Source organism: Notechis scutatus, chromosome 5 (genome assembly GCF_049901735.1).
Source record: "Notechis scutatus isolate UNSWTSFEM ecotype Mainland chromosome 5, rNotScu1.2, whole genome shotgun sequence".
Classification (NCBI taxonomy): domain Eukaryota; kingdom Metazoa; phylum Chordata; class Lepidosauria; order Squamata; family Elapidae; genus Notechis; species Notechis scutatus.
In genome coordinates this window covers 30,681,309-30,695,081 of record NC_142013.1, presented here as the reverse complement: position 1 = coordinate 30,695,081, position 13,773 = coordinate 30,681,309, and the positions used below count along the sequence as shown (strand labels likewise).

At 34.7% G+C, this 13,773-nt stretch overlaps 1 protein-coding gene across 4 annotated transcripts in view; it reads right to left on the bottom strand.

Moving 5' to 3' along the window:
- Positions 1-13,773, bottom strand: part of NME7 (NME/NM23 family member 7) — a 72,293-nt gene that overhangs the window by 18,469 nt on the left and 40,051 nt on the right. For all 4 annotated transcript variants that reach the window (XM_087966441.1, XM_087966440.1, XM_087966442.1 and 1 more), the window contains exons 9-10: positions 11,969-12,037; positions 9,382-9,483 (exon numbers count right to left, since the gene is read on the bottom strand). In XM_087966441.1, the coding sequence (XP_087822567.1) occupies positions 9,382-9,483; positions 11,969-12,037 (171 nt within the window). The remainder of the gene's footprint in view (positions 1-9,381; positions 9,484-11,968; positions 12,038-13,773) is intronic.

The window sequence follows — 13,773 nt, the reverse complement described above, 5'->3', positions numbered from 1 at the left end:
TTCCAATCCAAACATAAGAGAAAGGGAATCATCCTATAGATCCTTAGCACCCCCTTAAATGCACTCACCACCTTCATCTCCTTGAAGGACAGAAATAGGATGGAAATCCACCTCCTGGATTTCTCCTGTCAAATCCCAAAGACACTCTTCCCTCTCTCCCTCCTCCCCTGCTTCTTTCCCTGTCAAGCTTCTAAACTTCTAAGGGGGTGCTAAGGGTCTGTAGGATGATTCTTCCCCCTCCCTCTCCCAGTAGTTTTAAAAAGGGAACCATCTATCCATTTTGCCCTTCGAGCAGAGGCAAACCTTCCTTGGCAGGGAAAGAAGGAGAGAGAGAGGGAAAAGTGTCTTTGAGATTTGCCAGGAGAAATCTAGGAGGTGGATTTCAATCCTATTTCTGTCCTTCAAGGAGATGAATTTGTAGGAAAAACTTTTTTGCTTGTTTGCTTTCAGAGGAATATGTAGATGATAACTAGAGATTGCCAACAAACAAATTTGATTAATAAATAACTCTCACCAAAATACAGTATGCATTCAGGAAAAAATGAAGCCTGTGAAGCAATATATGTGAATCTTATTAATTGGCTCTATATACTTCATAACGAGGCAAAACAATCTTAGAAATACAATATTGCAATATTCTCTTATCTGGTTCCTTCTTTATATTTTGGGCCATAGTCACCATCAAATTCAGAGAACTAAATTTTCAGATCCGTTTACCAAGAGATAAAAAGAACTGTAGTTTAATATGTAAGGGAGATGTCATATTGCTTGGGAAACCTATGATATTGTGTACAAATATGAAATTAGCTTTCATCATTTTAATAAAAGATTTTGTTGTCTGTGTGGCCTCAAATAGAGTTCAACAATTAAATTGTCTATGTTGACAAAACTATATTCCTAATAGATGCCAAAAATCTAGTATTTGTGTTTATATGTTACACTGATCGTGATGTCTGACTCTTTAGACAATCTAATCACATCTTTTTGTAACAGAGACAGAATGACATACTTATTGCAGCCTCATATTGATCTGATTTTCTATGCTGACCTATAATAGCCTTGTCACCGAATCAAACTACTTTTCTTTTTTTTTTTGCTTTGCATTAATCTCTGATTCCTGTAACCTTTAACTGGGAAAACAATGCACCATAGTAGGGCCTTTTGAACCAAGATACCTTGAATAGACTATATTACAGGCTGCCTCGAAAATCCAAGATCTCAGATTCCTATGGAATTTAAATTTGGCAAATGTTATAAAACATTTGATGATATAAACATTATCATAAAGCTATTTATGACATAATTCAAAATGTCATAAAACATTTTCTGTGCTTCATATAGCTCATGTTTGACTGTGCTATTCATGGACTATTTTCAAGGCAGAAACATCTCTGAATGTATCCCAATTTTTCCAGTGAAGGTAGTACATTAGAAGCTCTGTCACTGTTGAAGAAATCTGGTAAGGAAATATCTCTGAAACAACAACCCAACAGGGAACAGGTTTTCTAGTATATTACTAAAATCCTCCTGTTTGCCTGTTTGTGACATTCAATTGGGCAAAATGCTACTTCAGAGGGAAACAATTTTCAACCAATGTACCTTAAATGAACTAACTTACAGAGTATATCTAAAATCTAACTTACAGAGTATATCTAAAATCTGAGACCCATTACTCCCATGAGATTGAAATTTGGCACAATTGTGTCCATTTCAATACTGCCACATGCCACAGTCACATAAAAATCATTTCCAACACTCCCTGCCAGATTCCTATACAAAAAGTAAATGGGGGAGCTTCTGGTGAAGAAAATGGCAGATTGAGTGGCTCCCTCAAATGGGAAGTGATTCCATAACTGATGTGGAGCTCAACCAGAACCTTGTAGCCTAAAGAATTTTCTAGATTTAAGAAGAATCCTGTAAAATAATGCACTCATCCTCTGAACAGCCACTCAAGATTGCAAAATGGAGGTTTTTGAAATCAGCTAGTGAGTCAAGCAACTCACACTATTTAATACACTAAAGAAGTACAGCATATTATGTTTTAAGATTAAAATTAATGTATTAAGATTAAGTTTAATGTATTTTATATTTATATCTGTATTGAAAAAAGTTGGAAGCTACTTTTTCTATGCTTTTCTTTTTCTCTTTACCCCTAATTTTTCTTTTTCTCTGATCTATTTTTCCTTATTTTTTTTCTTTTTGTTTTCTTGTATTTTATCTTCTATTGAAACGTCATAAAGTCTTATAAAAAGAAAAGTCAATGGGGAAGCCAGCAGAAGTCAGAAATCATTTCTGCTTTTTTGTCCATCTGTAATCATTTTGTTTCTTAATTTAATAAAGTATCTCTGAAATCATGACCCAATGAGTTATGGGTTGTCAAGAGTTATCTAAAAAGCTATCTGTGGTTATAATCACAAAAACTTCTATCTTCGTATGTATAAATCTTTGCAACAAAGTTACAATTTCTGAAACTTATAGAAATAAGATACTTAATAGAAAATAATTGTTTGTATTGTCATTAATATAGCTGTATTTTATTTATTTATTTTGTCAAACAATTATTAGATAACAGGTATAAGTATAAACATGGTTATAAATACATGAAATGGATATGAATAAGAAAAAAAAGAAACAATTGGACAGGGACGGTAGGCACTTTGGTGCACTTATGCACTCCCCCTAAAGACCTCTTAGGAAAGGGGTGAGGTCAATAGTAGACAGTCTAATGTTGAAGATTTTGGGGTTTGGGGAAGAAACCACAGAGTCAGGTAGAGTATTCCAGACATTGACTACTCTGTTGCTGAAGTCGTATTTCCTGCAATCAAGTTTGGTGTAGTTTATCTTTAGTTTGTATCTATTTTGTGCTCTTGTACTTTTTGGTTGAAGCTGAAGTATTCATTGATAGGTAAGACATTGCAATATATAATTTTATATACCATACTTAGATTGAACCAAAAGTGGCGTAGTTCTAGGTTGTCTAGGTCAAAAATTTCAAGTCTGGTGGCATAAGATATCCTGCTACGAGTAGAGGAGTGAAGGATTCTTTTTGTAAAATATTTCTGGACTTTCTCAATTGTATTATTATCACATATCTAATGTGGGTTCCAGACTAATGAGCTACATTCAAGTATTGGTCTAGCAAATGTTTTATATGCTTTAGTTAGTAGAGTGATATTACCGGAGAAAAAGCTACGCAGGATTAGGTTAACAATTCTTAATGCCTTTTTGGCTATGTAGTTACAGTGGGCTCTAGCACTTAGATCATTTGAGATGAGTACTCCAAGGTCCTTGACAAAGTTTTTGTCATCAACAAGGTCTTGACTATTCAGCTTGTATTTTTTTTTTTGATTTTTTTTTGTCAATCTGTAAGATAGAGCATTTATTTGTTGAGATTTGAAGTTGCCATTTGTTTGACCATTCTGACACATAGTCAAGGTCTTTTTGAAGGGTAGCAGCATTGTCAGTGGTGTTGAATAGCTTTACATCATCAGTGAAAACAAAGCAGTTGCTCTTAATATAATCACAGAGGTCATTAATATAGAGTATGAAAAGAGTTGGTCCTAGAACACTGCCTTGGGGGACACCACTGTTGACAGGTACAGGATTTGATAGGACGCTTCCTATTTTGCCCATTTGTTGCCTGTTTGACAGGAATGCTTCTATCCAGTTATGCAGCTATCCAGATATACCATAAAACCTTAGTTTTAGTAGTTTGTCGTGTACCACTGAATCAAAGGCTTTACAGAAGTCTATGTAAATTGCGTCAATTGCTTTGCCCTGATCAAGTTGTGTAGTCCATATGTTTTTACAGTGCAAGAGTTGCAGGTTACAGGACAGTTTCCTTCTGAAACCAGACTGTTTGTTAGAGAGTAGATTGTTTGTCTCTAAGTGGAGGATAATGGATTGGTAAATAATTGATTCCATGACTTTACAGATGACGCAGCATAAAGAGATTGGTCTGTAATTTTCAATTAGGCTGGGGTCTCCCTTTTTTTTTTAAAATTAAAGTTTTATTTGGGTTTTCACACACAAAAAAAAACATAATACAAGTAAAACATCTTTTTTGAAAATAGCATGGTCCCAGGTTATACTTCTTTATACAGACACAAACTCAGTTTCATGCTCGTTTTTGTGTTCTATTCCATATCTAATTACTATTTTGCATTTTCTATATAGTTTTTCCCCTCTTTTAATTTTCTCAATTTTATTTTGATTATCTCATCTCAATTCAAATCATTATATTTATACTTTTGTCTGTCCTGTTTTAATTTCATATTATCTTTTCTTATTAAACAAATTTTCTCCTTAGTTACTAATTGGAGTATGACACCTTTATATCTTTTAATTTTATCCATTCAACTCTTATTTAAACTTCAATATATACCTTAACGTTGTAACATTCAATATAATACATAATACATAATTTCTAATCGAATTCTGCTTGGTACATTCTTATAATACACACTATATTCTTAAAAAACGAATTATAAATACATGTAATTAAAACCCTCATTCCATTCCAATTCAGTTCTATCATTAATATTCATTAAAGTCTTAACATCTTTAACATTTCTTTTCAATTAAATATCATACTTTCTTGAAGACACGTATCACCCCCTAATTAATTTTTCCCTTATTTCTCTTCACGTTTCATAAATCATTAAATATTCATTTTATTACATTTATTTATTGACAAACATTTCACTCAATTACGATAACTATTTTATCAAATATTTTAATCATACATTGTTTCATATTTTCTGAAATTATTTCTATTTCTAATGTAGCAATACTATCTTATGTACCTTTGCATAATCCCTTTTTCAATTAGATTTTCACCCATTATGTCTAAATAGGCCCTGTTTCTCTATATCTTGTTTCTGTCCTTTATAACTTCTTTTTGTTTCTTTCTTCCCTCTCTTTTTCTCCCTCCCCTTTTTACCCCCTTGTCTCTCTACTTCTAATTCTCTCTTCTGCATTTCCCTCTTCTGTTGTTTTCTGATTTTATACTTATTTTTCAATCTATTATTTTTGGGGTTGTTTTTCCAGTCTTAAACTTTCCATTCTCTTTCCCCCCTTTCCTTTTTTCCCCCCACCTAAGATTACTTGTTCATTAAAGATGGCTTCTTCTTTGTCCCAATCTTCTTGTTCTGCAGGCATTTCTTGTTGTTTCTCATAGTTCCAAATCTCCATTTCTAAGAACCGAAATACGAAGCCAAAAGAACCTCTCCCTTCTTGTGCATCTTCTTTGTACTTTTTAAGTTCCATTTTCAGTTCTTCTAAGAGTGGAGCCATTTTAAACACTTTTAAACAACCACCCAATTGATTTTAGTCATTCAAATGCAGTAACCAAGAATCCAGAGATCACCAAGTAATCCAAATACTCCCGAACTGTTTCTTCTTATTTATTTTTTCACTTTCTCTTCCTGGGGTTTTACTATTTTGTTGCCATGTTTCATTTAAGATGTATCTTTTAGAAGTCTTGTTGAGATTTTACTGTAAGTACTTTTTAATTCCAGGCAGTCTCCTCTCTTCCGGATCCTGCCCTTTTTTTCTTTTTCTCTCCTTTCCTGTTTTTAAAAGCTTTTAAGTATCCAGAAATCTTTATTATCTCTTTGACTTTTTATTTTCAGCATTAAATGCCTATTAATGTCAAGTGGATTTTTTTCCAATTTCTTGCTTAAGTCTCTTAGCTGTCAGTATAGGGAAAGGAAAAGGAGGAGAGAGAAAAAACCAAATCCTTTCCCTTTTCTCTCTCCTTCACTGCTTAAAAAGCTTCTTTGGGAACAGTGTTATATTTTTTTTATAGTTTAAATTCCAGGATACCTTATTTGTTGCTTTTGCTGTTTGACCCGGTCAACCAAAACTTTCTCTTCTTATCTTCCTCCTGCACATTCTTTTCCGGTCGAGTTCTTCTTTGTGGTGGCCATTTCTGACCACCGCTATAACCGCCTTCGGGAAAGGGAGTAATGGCCAGCTGAGGAGGAGAGATGCGACTCTCCTCAACCCTGCAGGCAGTCTCCCCCTTCTTCACAACCTCTACGGGGTGGCTTACCCCCAAAACCAGCCAGCTCAGGGCGCTCCAGCGGCGAGCACGGATCGAAACCGTGCCGAGTTGCGGTTTCGGTCTCTCGCCGAAGAAGCTCAAACTACAGTCCTGTGGTCTCCCTTTTTGAAGATGGGAATGACTGTGGCTAGTGACCATAGATCTGGCAAGGAGCTGGTCCTGAAAGATTTTTCAAAGATTATGCTTAAAGGTTCAGCTATGGCAGTGGATAGCTTTTTTAAGAAGTAGGCACAAACTCCGTCCAGTCCAATAGATAAAGATGGTTTTAGATTGCGTAGTGCTTTTTCAACATTGTCTTCTGTAAAATCAATATGTATTAGATCATTGTAGTTGTCTTGGTTCGACTAAGAAATATTGGGCATGATCCATCACTGTTTACAAATACTGGGCCAAAGAATGTGTTAAAGAGGTTGGCTTTAATAGTGTCATCGTTGCAGCCTTTACCATTTGGTTCTTTTAGGGGTGGGATGAACTTTGAGTCTTTTAGTTTGTTGTTTACAAAATTGTAGAAAGCGCGGGTGGAATTGGTGCATAGAAGGTTTTCCTCTTGTTTAGTGTGATAATTGGTACATTCAGTCTTTATCTGGTGGCATAAATTTTTGTATTGGCTTTTAAAGTTGGCAACATGACCAGATTTGTTTTTCCACCAAAAGGATTTCTTTTTGGATTGGAGCTTCCTTATTGTTATGGGTAATTTGTTTTTTTCTGGTTTTGGGAGTTGTTATTGGTACATATAGTTTGATTTTAATATTCTATGATTCCTAACAGAACTATTTTAACTGACATAGACCTTTGAAGGTATATGGTATGCAAGTTTTAATACTGAAAATAAATATTTTCTAATACATTAGGACTTTAACACTGAAGTTGAAATTAAGATACAGTTGCTAGCTAAAAGTCACCTAAGTAGTTCATAGCAGAAATGACATCAGAAACTTTTTTTTGCCATAGCTCATTTAGCTATTTTATGCCAGAAATCAGTAATTGTTTTAAGGCAGGGATTCCCAACCGGGGGTGCGAGACGATATTCCAGGGGGTGCGAGAAAAGTCCAGGTAAATAATAGGACATTGGCTATATGTTGGCATTTTTATTCCAGGGGGTGCGAGGTTCGAGTGAAATTTCTTTAGGGGTGCGGGGTGAAAAAAAGGTTGGGAACCACTGTTTTAAGGCAAGAATCCTATAACATATAGTAACAACAAGCACCAATAATGTGAAAAGCATGACACATGTATCAGAATGTCATTACATGGTTATGTAATGACCTTATGACATCCGATGGTAAAATGTGTATTGTGAAATATGCATGATGTATATTTGATGGTGGCTCACATGTGTTATCACTTGCTTCCCCACTCCTCTCCCATGCTTATATACTGTAGTATAAGCTTGCACCTGTTCAGATGGAAGTCTTACTGATTTTAAAGGTCCTAAGCCTACATAAATAGGTAAAGGACTGCAGTCTAATCTAGAAATAGAAGAGTTCACTTTTGTGTGTGTGTGGGGGGAAGGCATCAGATATTGTAATGGTTGTTGCTTAGGCAATATATCTATGTTATCTTGATAGTTCCTAGCATTTTAATATTTAACACATAATCACTGATATTTTGTGATTCAGCACCTAAACGTTTAATTTAAAATTTTGGAATGCAAGATAAGCTTATGTCAAAAATTGCAACAGTCGACCAAGAAATAGTTATTGTATTGAAATGAGATCTAAATGCAACAAATAAATAAAACAAAATTATGACAATCATCTATGGATTACATACCAAGAATTAATTTCACATTAGCACAATCAGTTTAAACTGATGCTTGATGCAAGCATAAACTACACAATCCTGCATAGCTTAAAATAGCGGAAAAAAATCTAAAAATTAGCAATAGCGGAAATTTATGGCTAGCTGATAAACCACTAGAAAACCAAAGGATTATCCTTTTTTTCATCGCAAGCAGTTACCTTCTATATTTCAGATGCATATATTTCACTTTACCAATAACAAATAAATATACCATGCCCAATTTCATAAATTAGCTTTCTCCAAACTGGCACCAACCACATACCAGTATATAGAACAACAAATTCTATTATCCCTGTACATATATTTAATGGGCTGGAGTCAAGTCTCTCCTAAGTGCATTGAAAGCATATATAAATAATAGCACAGCAAACATAAAACATGCTTTCGGCTTAATGTTTGTTTCCTATGCCTACAACTATCTCCTTGAAATTATTAAAAACTACAATTGAAAAATTATCAATTAGAATCTGCCTACTGAAATAACTAAATAAAAGAATGTATATACAGCTGTATATAAATCAAAAGTTCTTGTATCCTGTGCATGCCTGATTATTTGTTAAGTTTGCTAAGGAAAAGCCTAAAAACATTGTGTCATAATCTTGTTATACATGCTACATCAAAAGTATATCAATTCCCAGGAGAACTACCAAGTTTTTTTTAAGTTAAAGTCAAAATTGCAAGGCTCTAATTTTGAGTAAAAAAGCAACAGTAGCATATTTAATGCTAACAACTTGTTTGAAACTACAATGTGCAAAATGTTTTGCGACGCAGGTGGCTATTTTGTTTTGGATCTGAATCAAAATTTCGGTTCTGAATATGAGTAATTTGGGTAAGAACATTGTGAATCTTGGTTGTGGTGGTGATGGTGGCTCCCAAGGGAAGGGAGGCAAAGGAAAAGTCTTATGAGAACATAGAGATCTGCTGTCATTTGTAGTGAAAGCTCAAAACAGAGACAGAAGGAAGATTAGGGAGATGGATAAAACAATGAGTTTTATTGGGAGTGGCTGATGAGAAGAGTGAAGAGAAAGGGTGAAACACATTAACCATTCTATTTGCCTTGTAAAAGTCCTGTGCAACCTCTCCAAATGTTGTTTCATCCAACATTCTGGATTTCAACTGAGACATTCTGAATTTTATTTGTTTTGAAGAACAATGATATTCCTCAATTTATGGAAAGCATTTTGTCTGGATTCAAAACATAACATTTCATTTTGTTGTACCCCTAAATGTGTACGTATGCAATTTGGCAAATTTGTTCTTGGTCCTTTAATAGATTGGCAAAGAAAGGAAAATATTAGCACCTTTATTATGCCAGTATATAGTTTTCATACAGGAAGAGAAATTTTGACCCAACAAAAGAGGTGAGTGAACTGTTCTGTACAACACTACAATCTACCAAAAGTGGATCTCCAGTCCAAGCTGCTTTAAAGGTGAAAGTAAAGAGATATACATTCACAGACCTCACTCACCAGTCTTATTTCGTTATGAAATTAATTGCTCAATAAGTAACTTACAGGATCAGAAGGGCCACAGTAGTCTCTGAACACTTTTTCAGGATCTATCTGTCGAATCTCTAGAGCTATACAAGGTCCTGAGCAGAGCTCTACAACCATCTCCTGTAACCAGAAAAAAAAAAAAACACCAACTTATTCACATTGTTCTGAAGGCACATTATTGAAAATTGTATGGGTCTATTACTAAGTTGATTATTTTACAGAAATCCCAGTAATCAAAAAGCAGGGATGCAGAAATAAGCAAACAAATCCTTGTGTAATGCTTGATAGAATTTGTCTTGCTTGTTGTTTCGTTCACATATTGCTATTATCAATGTCTTTTTTTGGTTAATCATTGTTTCCACCATCAAGATTTCAAAAATCCTCTGGACTAGACTTTGGTTTTTATCCTAAATGATTTTGGGATAAATAAACATTAATCACAAGCAAAGTCCCTCCCCAACATCTGAGAAATTTATTTTTACAAACGTATGGCAAGATAGAGTGATCTCCACTAGCTTGTTTTGCATTTTGAAAAGCCCAACACACTACAAGCTGTACATTTCATATTGCGTAGAAAGCTGTAACAACTTACTCTGGTATTTTACCAAGACAACCACACAGATAGGGAATATAAAATGACTGATGATATAATGACAGATAATGGATTCATCAAAAGGGATGGCATTCAACACCCTGATGAACAAGTTGAGAATCTTTTAGAGTATTAAATGTATTTATGATGTTGCCAGGTTAAAGCCTACAGAATCTCTAGTTGCAATACAAGAAAAGGGAACCCAAAGCTTTGGGAAAACTCAATAAAATATGAACATAAATGACTAAACATCGGTATCTTAAGATCAGCAAATTGAGGTGGACTGGAATTGAATACTTTTAGTCAGAAGTTTACACTGTTTACTATCAGGACATAAAAAACAAGGAATGGTCTTGTTTTCATAGTTAAGAAGACAATAAGAACTACTTGGTTACAAAGCAATCAATGACCAGATGTCATCAATTAGACATAATTGACAAGTGTATCCAAGTTTATACTCCAACTATGGATGCAGGAAAGAAAGATGGATGAGTTTTATGATCAAATTCAATTTGAAATTGATAGAGCATGCAAATAATGGGGCACTGTTTATGACAAGAGTCTAAAAACCCAAGGTTGAAAATATTGAGGAAAATATACAGTAGTTAGACATGATGGCCTTGAAAATTGAAGTGAAATTAAACTAGCTCATCTCCTGTTTTCCTTTAGGAGGAATCTGGAAATTGAGTTTTTTCTTAGAGTGGTCATATTTCGTAATGACACTATCTATTGAGTTTGTTGGTTCTTAATAGAAAAGTATTAATTCAGTCTGTTATATTTCATTATTGACTCGTCATTTTTTATTAAATTTACCATTGGTATTTAAACTGTGGATGTTTTAAATGTTATGTGCATTTTGTTAACAGCAAAGAACCATACTGGGGCATGGCAGAATAAACATAGAATGGGTACATAAATGTATCCAACTTTTGTAGAGCAAAATGTGTAGCGGCATTTCAGAAAATATTGTGAAGTGTGGCAATCCTGCAAATACTGCAAATGTAGCACACCAACAAAATTTGCTTTTGAGAGTCCTTTCCCAATTGCAAAGATTGTAATGACATATTAGACTGAAGAAAGGTCTGGAAGGCAAAAGGTATGCCAAGCAGTCCCTCCCGAATGGGGGAAAAGAGGCAACAAAAAGAATTAACTTGCTAGTTTGTGGATTTGATCCATTTTTAAGGTAAGCCAGAAAAATGCAAGAAGGATTTTTAAAGGAGGCAAGGAATTGGAATTTTTGAAAATTTATCATAATTTTAAAAATTAAGAATTTTGATGTTTCTCACCGACAACATAATGTTACTAATGGGAGTACCTTTTAGCCTGGAAAACCACTATCCAAAAGTGCAGATAATTTATGTATGTCACACTGTTGATTCAAAATTAATATGTGTACAGTTTATCTCTCCAATAAATTGTGGTTTATTTTATAGCAAATTTTAAAACAATCATAACTATGAGTAGTAATCCTGACCACTACTATACAAAAAGGATGGTCCTTGTTGAGGTAATTCCCCGTTAGGAGAATGAGCACATACAGGGAGACGTATTGAGAGAAGTGTTGAATAATACACACACAGCACACAGATACACTGTACAGTAAATGTAGGTTTGTACTTCCAGAAACGTTTAAGCAAAGTTCAAAATAGGCAGTCCAAAGTCATTCACAGGTAAGATCAGTCAGTTTTTAGTCCAGGGATAATCCAATAACAAAGTCCAGTGTCAAAAACAGTTCAGTATCAGACTTACATCAAATCCAGGAATAGCAGTCAATTAAGAGGAAGGGCAAAACTCTCCAACAGAAGGAAACAGAGACAACCCAGGTTTCCGGCTCCATCTTATGGCCATTTGAGAAACCACACCCAATTACACCTCCAGGACTCTCTTAAAGATACAGTATTAAAATGTCTATCCTGGTTTATATACTTCCAGCCCAAATAGCTGTTAGGTGACTTAAATTCCTAACAGCCCTGCATTAAAAAGGAGGGGAAACAGATTTCATTATTTACTTACAGAATATTCAGAAACAACACCTTTGTAGATTGCATAGAATTCCTCTGCATTTGCTCGGTCCATATAAAACTGTATATAAAACAGAAAGAAATAGTCTAATTATTGAGTTTCTGTGGAGCAGAATTATGGAACTAGTATTGTCTTACAAATACTTAAAAACTACCTAACAATTACAGCTGCCCTTTTTCTATTCAAGAACAACCCTGATAGGAATTGTGTGGTTTTTCAATCACGCAAAGGCTATTTCTTCTTTGGAAAATAAGCTGACAGACAATATGCATGTGTGCACCATTCATCAAACCACATAGTAAAAAGCTAAGCACATATAACATTTCCTTCAAACTAATAATACAGTAAATTCAGGAATCACAAAAGTCTGGGCTGACAATTTGCCAGAAGCCTTGACACAGACTCAGTGGGAGCTCCTGGAGCAGGCAGACAGTCCTTTCCCAGCCTTATAGTTATTAACTTACTCCAGAGTAGACACACTAGGTGCAAACCCAGAGCCTCCTAGGCATAAAGCAGCACCTTTCTCCACAAAAGACTTAAGATTTCACTCTGTCTTCCAGAAAAAGTTTGTGTCGATTTTCAGGCTGCACAAGGCTCATGACCGTTGTTAACTTTCTATATAATTCAATTATTTATACTGATTAAAATTTAAGTAAGTTCACAATACATTGAGAGAAGGAAAGAATGCGGGCAGGGAAAAGAGAGGAGGCTTTCTAAATGCTTTTTGTAGAATGCTTTTGTTTCCTTTTACTTTATTAAAAATTATGTTAATGTCAAATCAATTTTAAATGCTTGTAAAATATTATTGCAGTTATCACTGACTAGTGAGTTTTAATTGTAATATCTAAGCATGTATTTGTAGAGTCAGCCGATGTAATGTTTAAAGAGTTAGGCTAGAACCTGGGAGATCATGAGTTCCAGCACTGCCACACTTGAACGCAGTCCAGAAACCATTTTTTTTATTCCAAATCAGGTATGCAGCTGCCCTTAATGGATCAAAAAAAAAATCAGTTTAAGAATGTCTGAAACTGTTCAGCAACCACCAAATCTATTTTCTCTGAGAAAGTGGGGTAAGCTGCTCGCTAATTCTAATTACCATCTTATTAAGGAGATATTTCTTCAGAACCAATCTGATCACTGCCTCTTTAAAAAGCTACCCATAATTGATTAGGGTTGGCTATGGGTCCTTTTGCTTGTTCTCTTCTGGAAGAGAAGTAGCCAGATGTTTCTCAATACACCTTATTTATATCAAGATTCTATTGATTTGTGTTCAACAAATTCAAAGGGAATAATTATCACCCTTAAAAGTTGCCTCAGTGGTCAGTGCTGGTGGAAAAGTATAATGATCTACCAGATGGAAGGCAAATCAGCTTTTGTAAATGGAAATCCAAATAAACCGTAGCAAGTGAGCAAGCAGCCCTGATCTTGAAATGCTTTAGCAGCAGCCACAATGAAAAATGCTTTCTTCTATGTAAATTAACTCCTGCAATGAACAAACATGGGTTTTGCATGTGAAAAAAACTGAGCTCAGTTTAGTTTTGCTAGTTTCCTGATACATTCAGGGACAACCGGATCCAGTTTTAAGTCATTTTCACCTTTCTTTGGCTGATAATCTGGGAATTCTAAGAAAAAAACCAAAATAAATTCAGCAAATTTGAAGTCTGTCCATTTTTTGTTTAACTAAAATGAAAAGACTGATTTCCTTTGCTTAGCAAGATAAAGTTTTGAAAGCCTGATACAAGACACCACAAACAGCAAAGCTGCAGGAAGCGGCTACATTTCTGACTGCAGCTGTT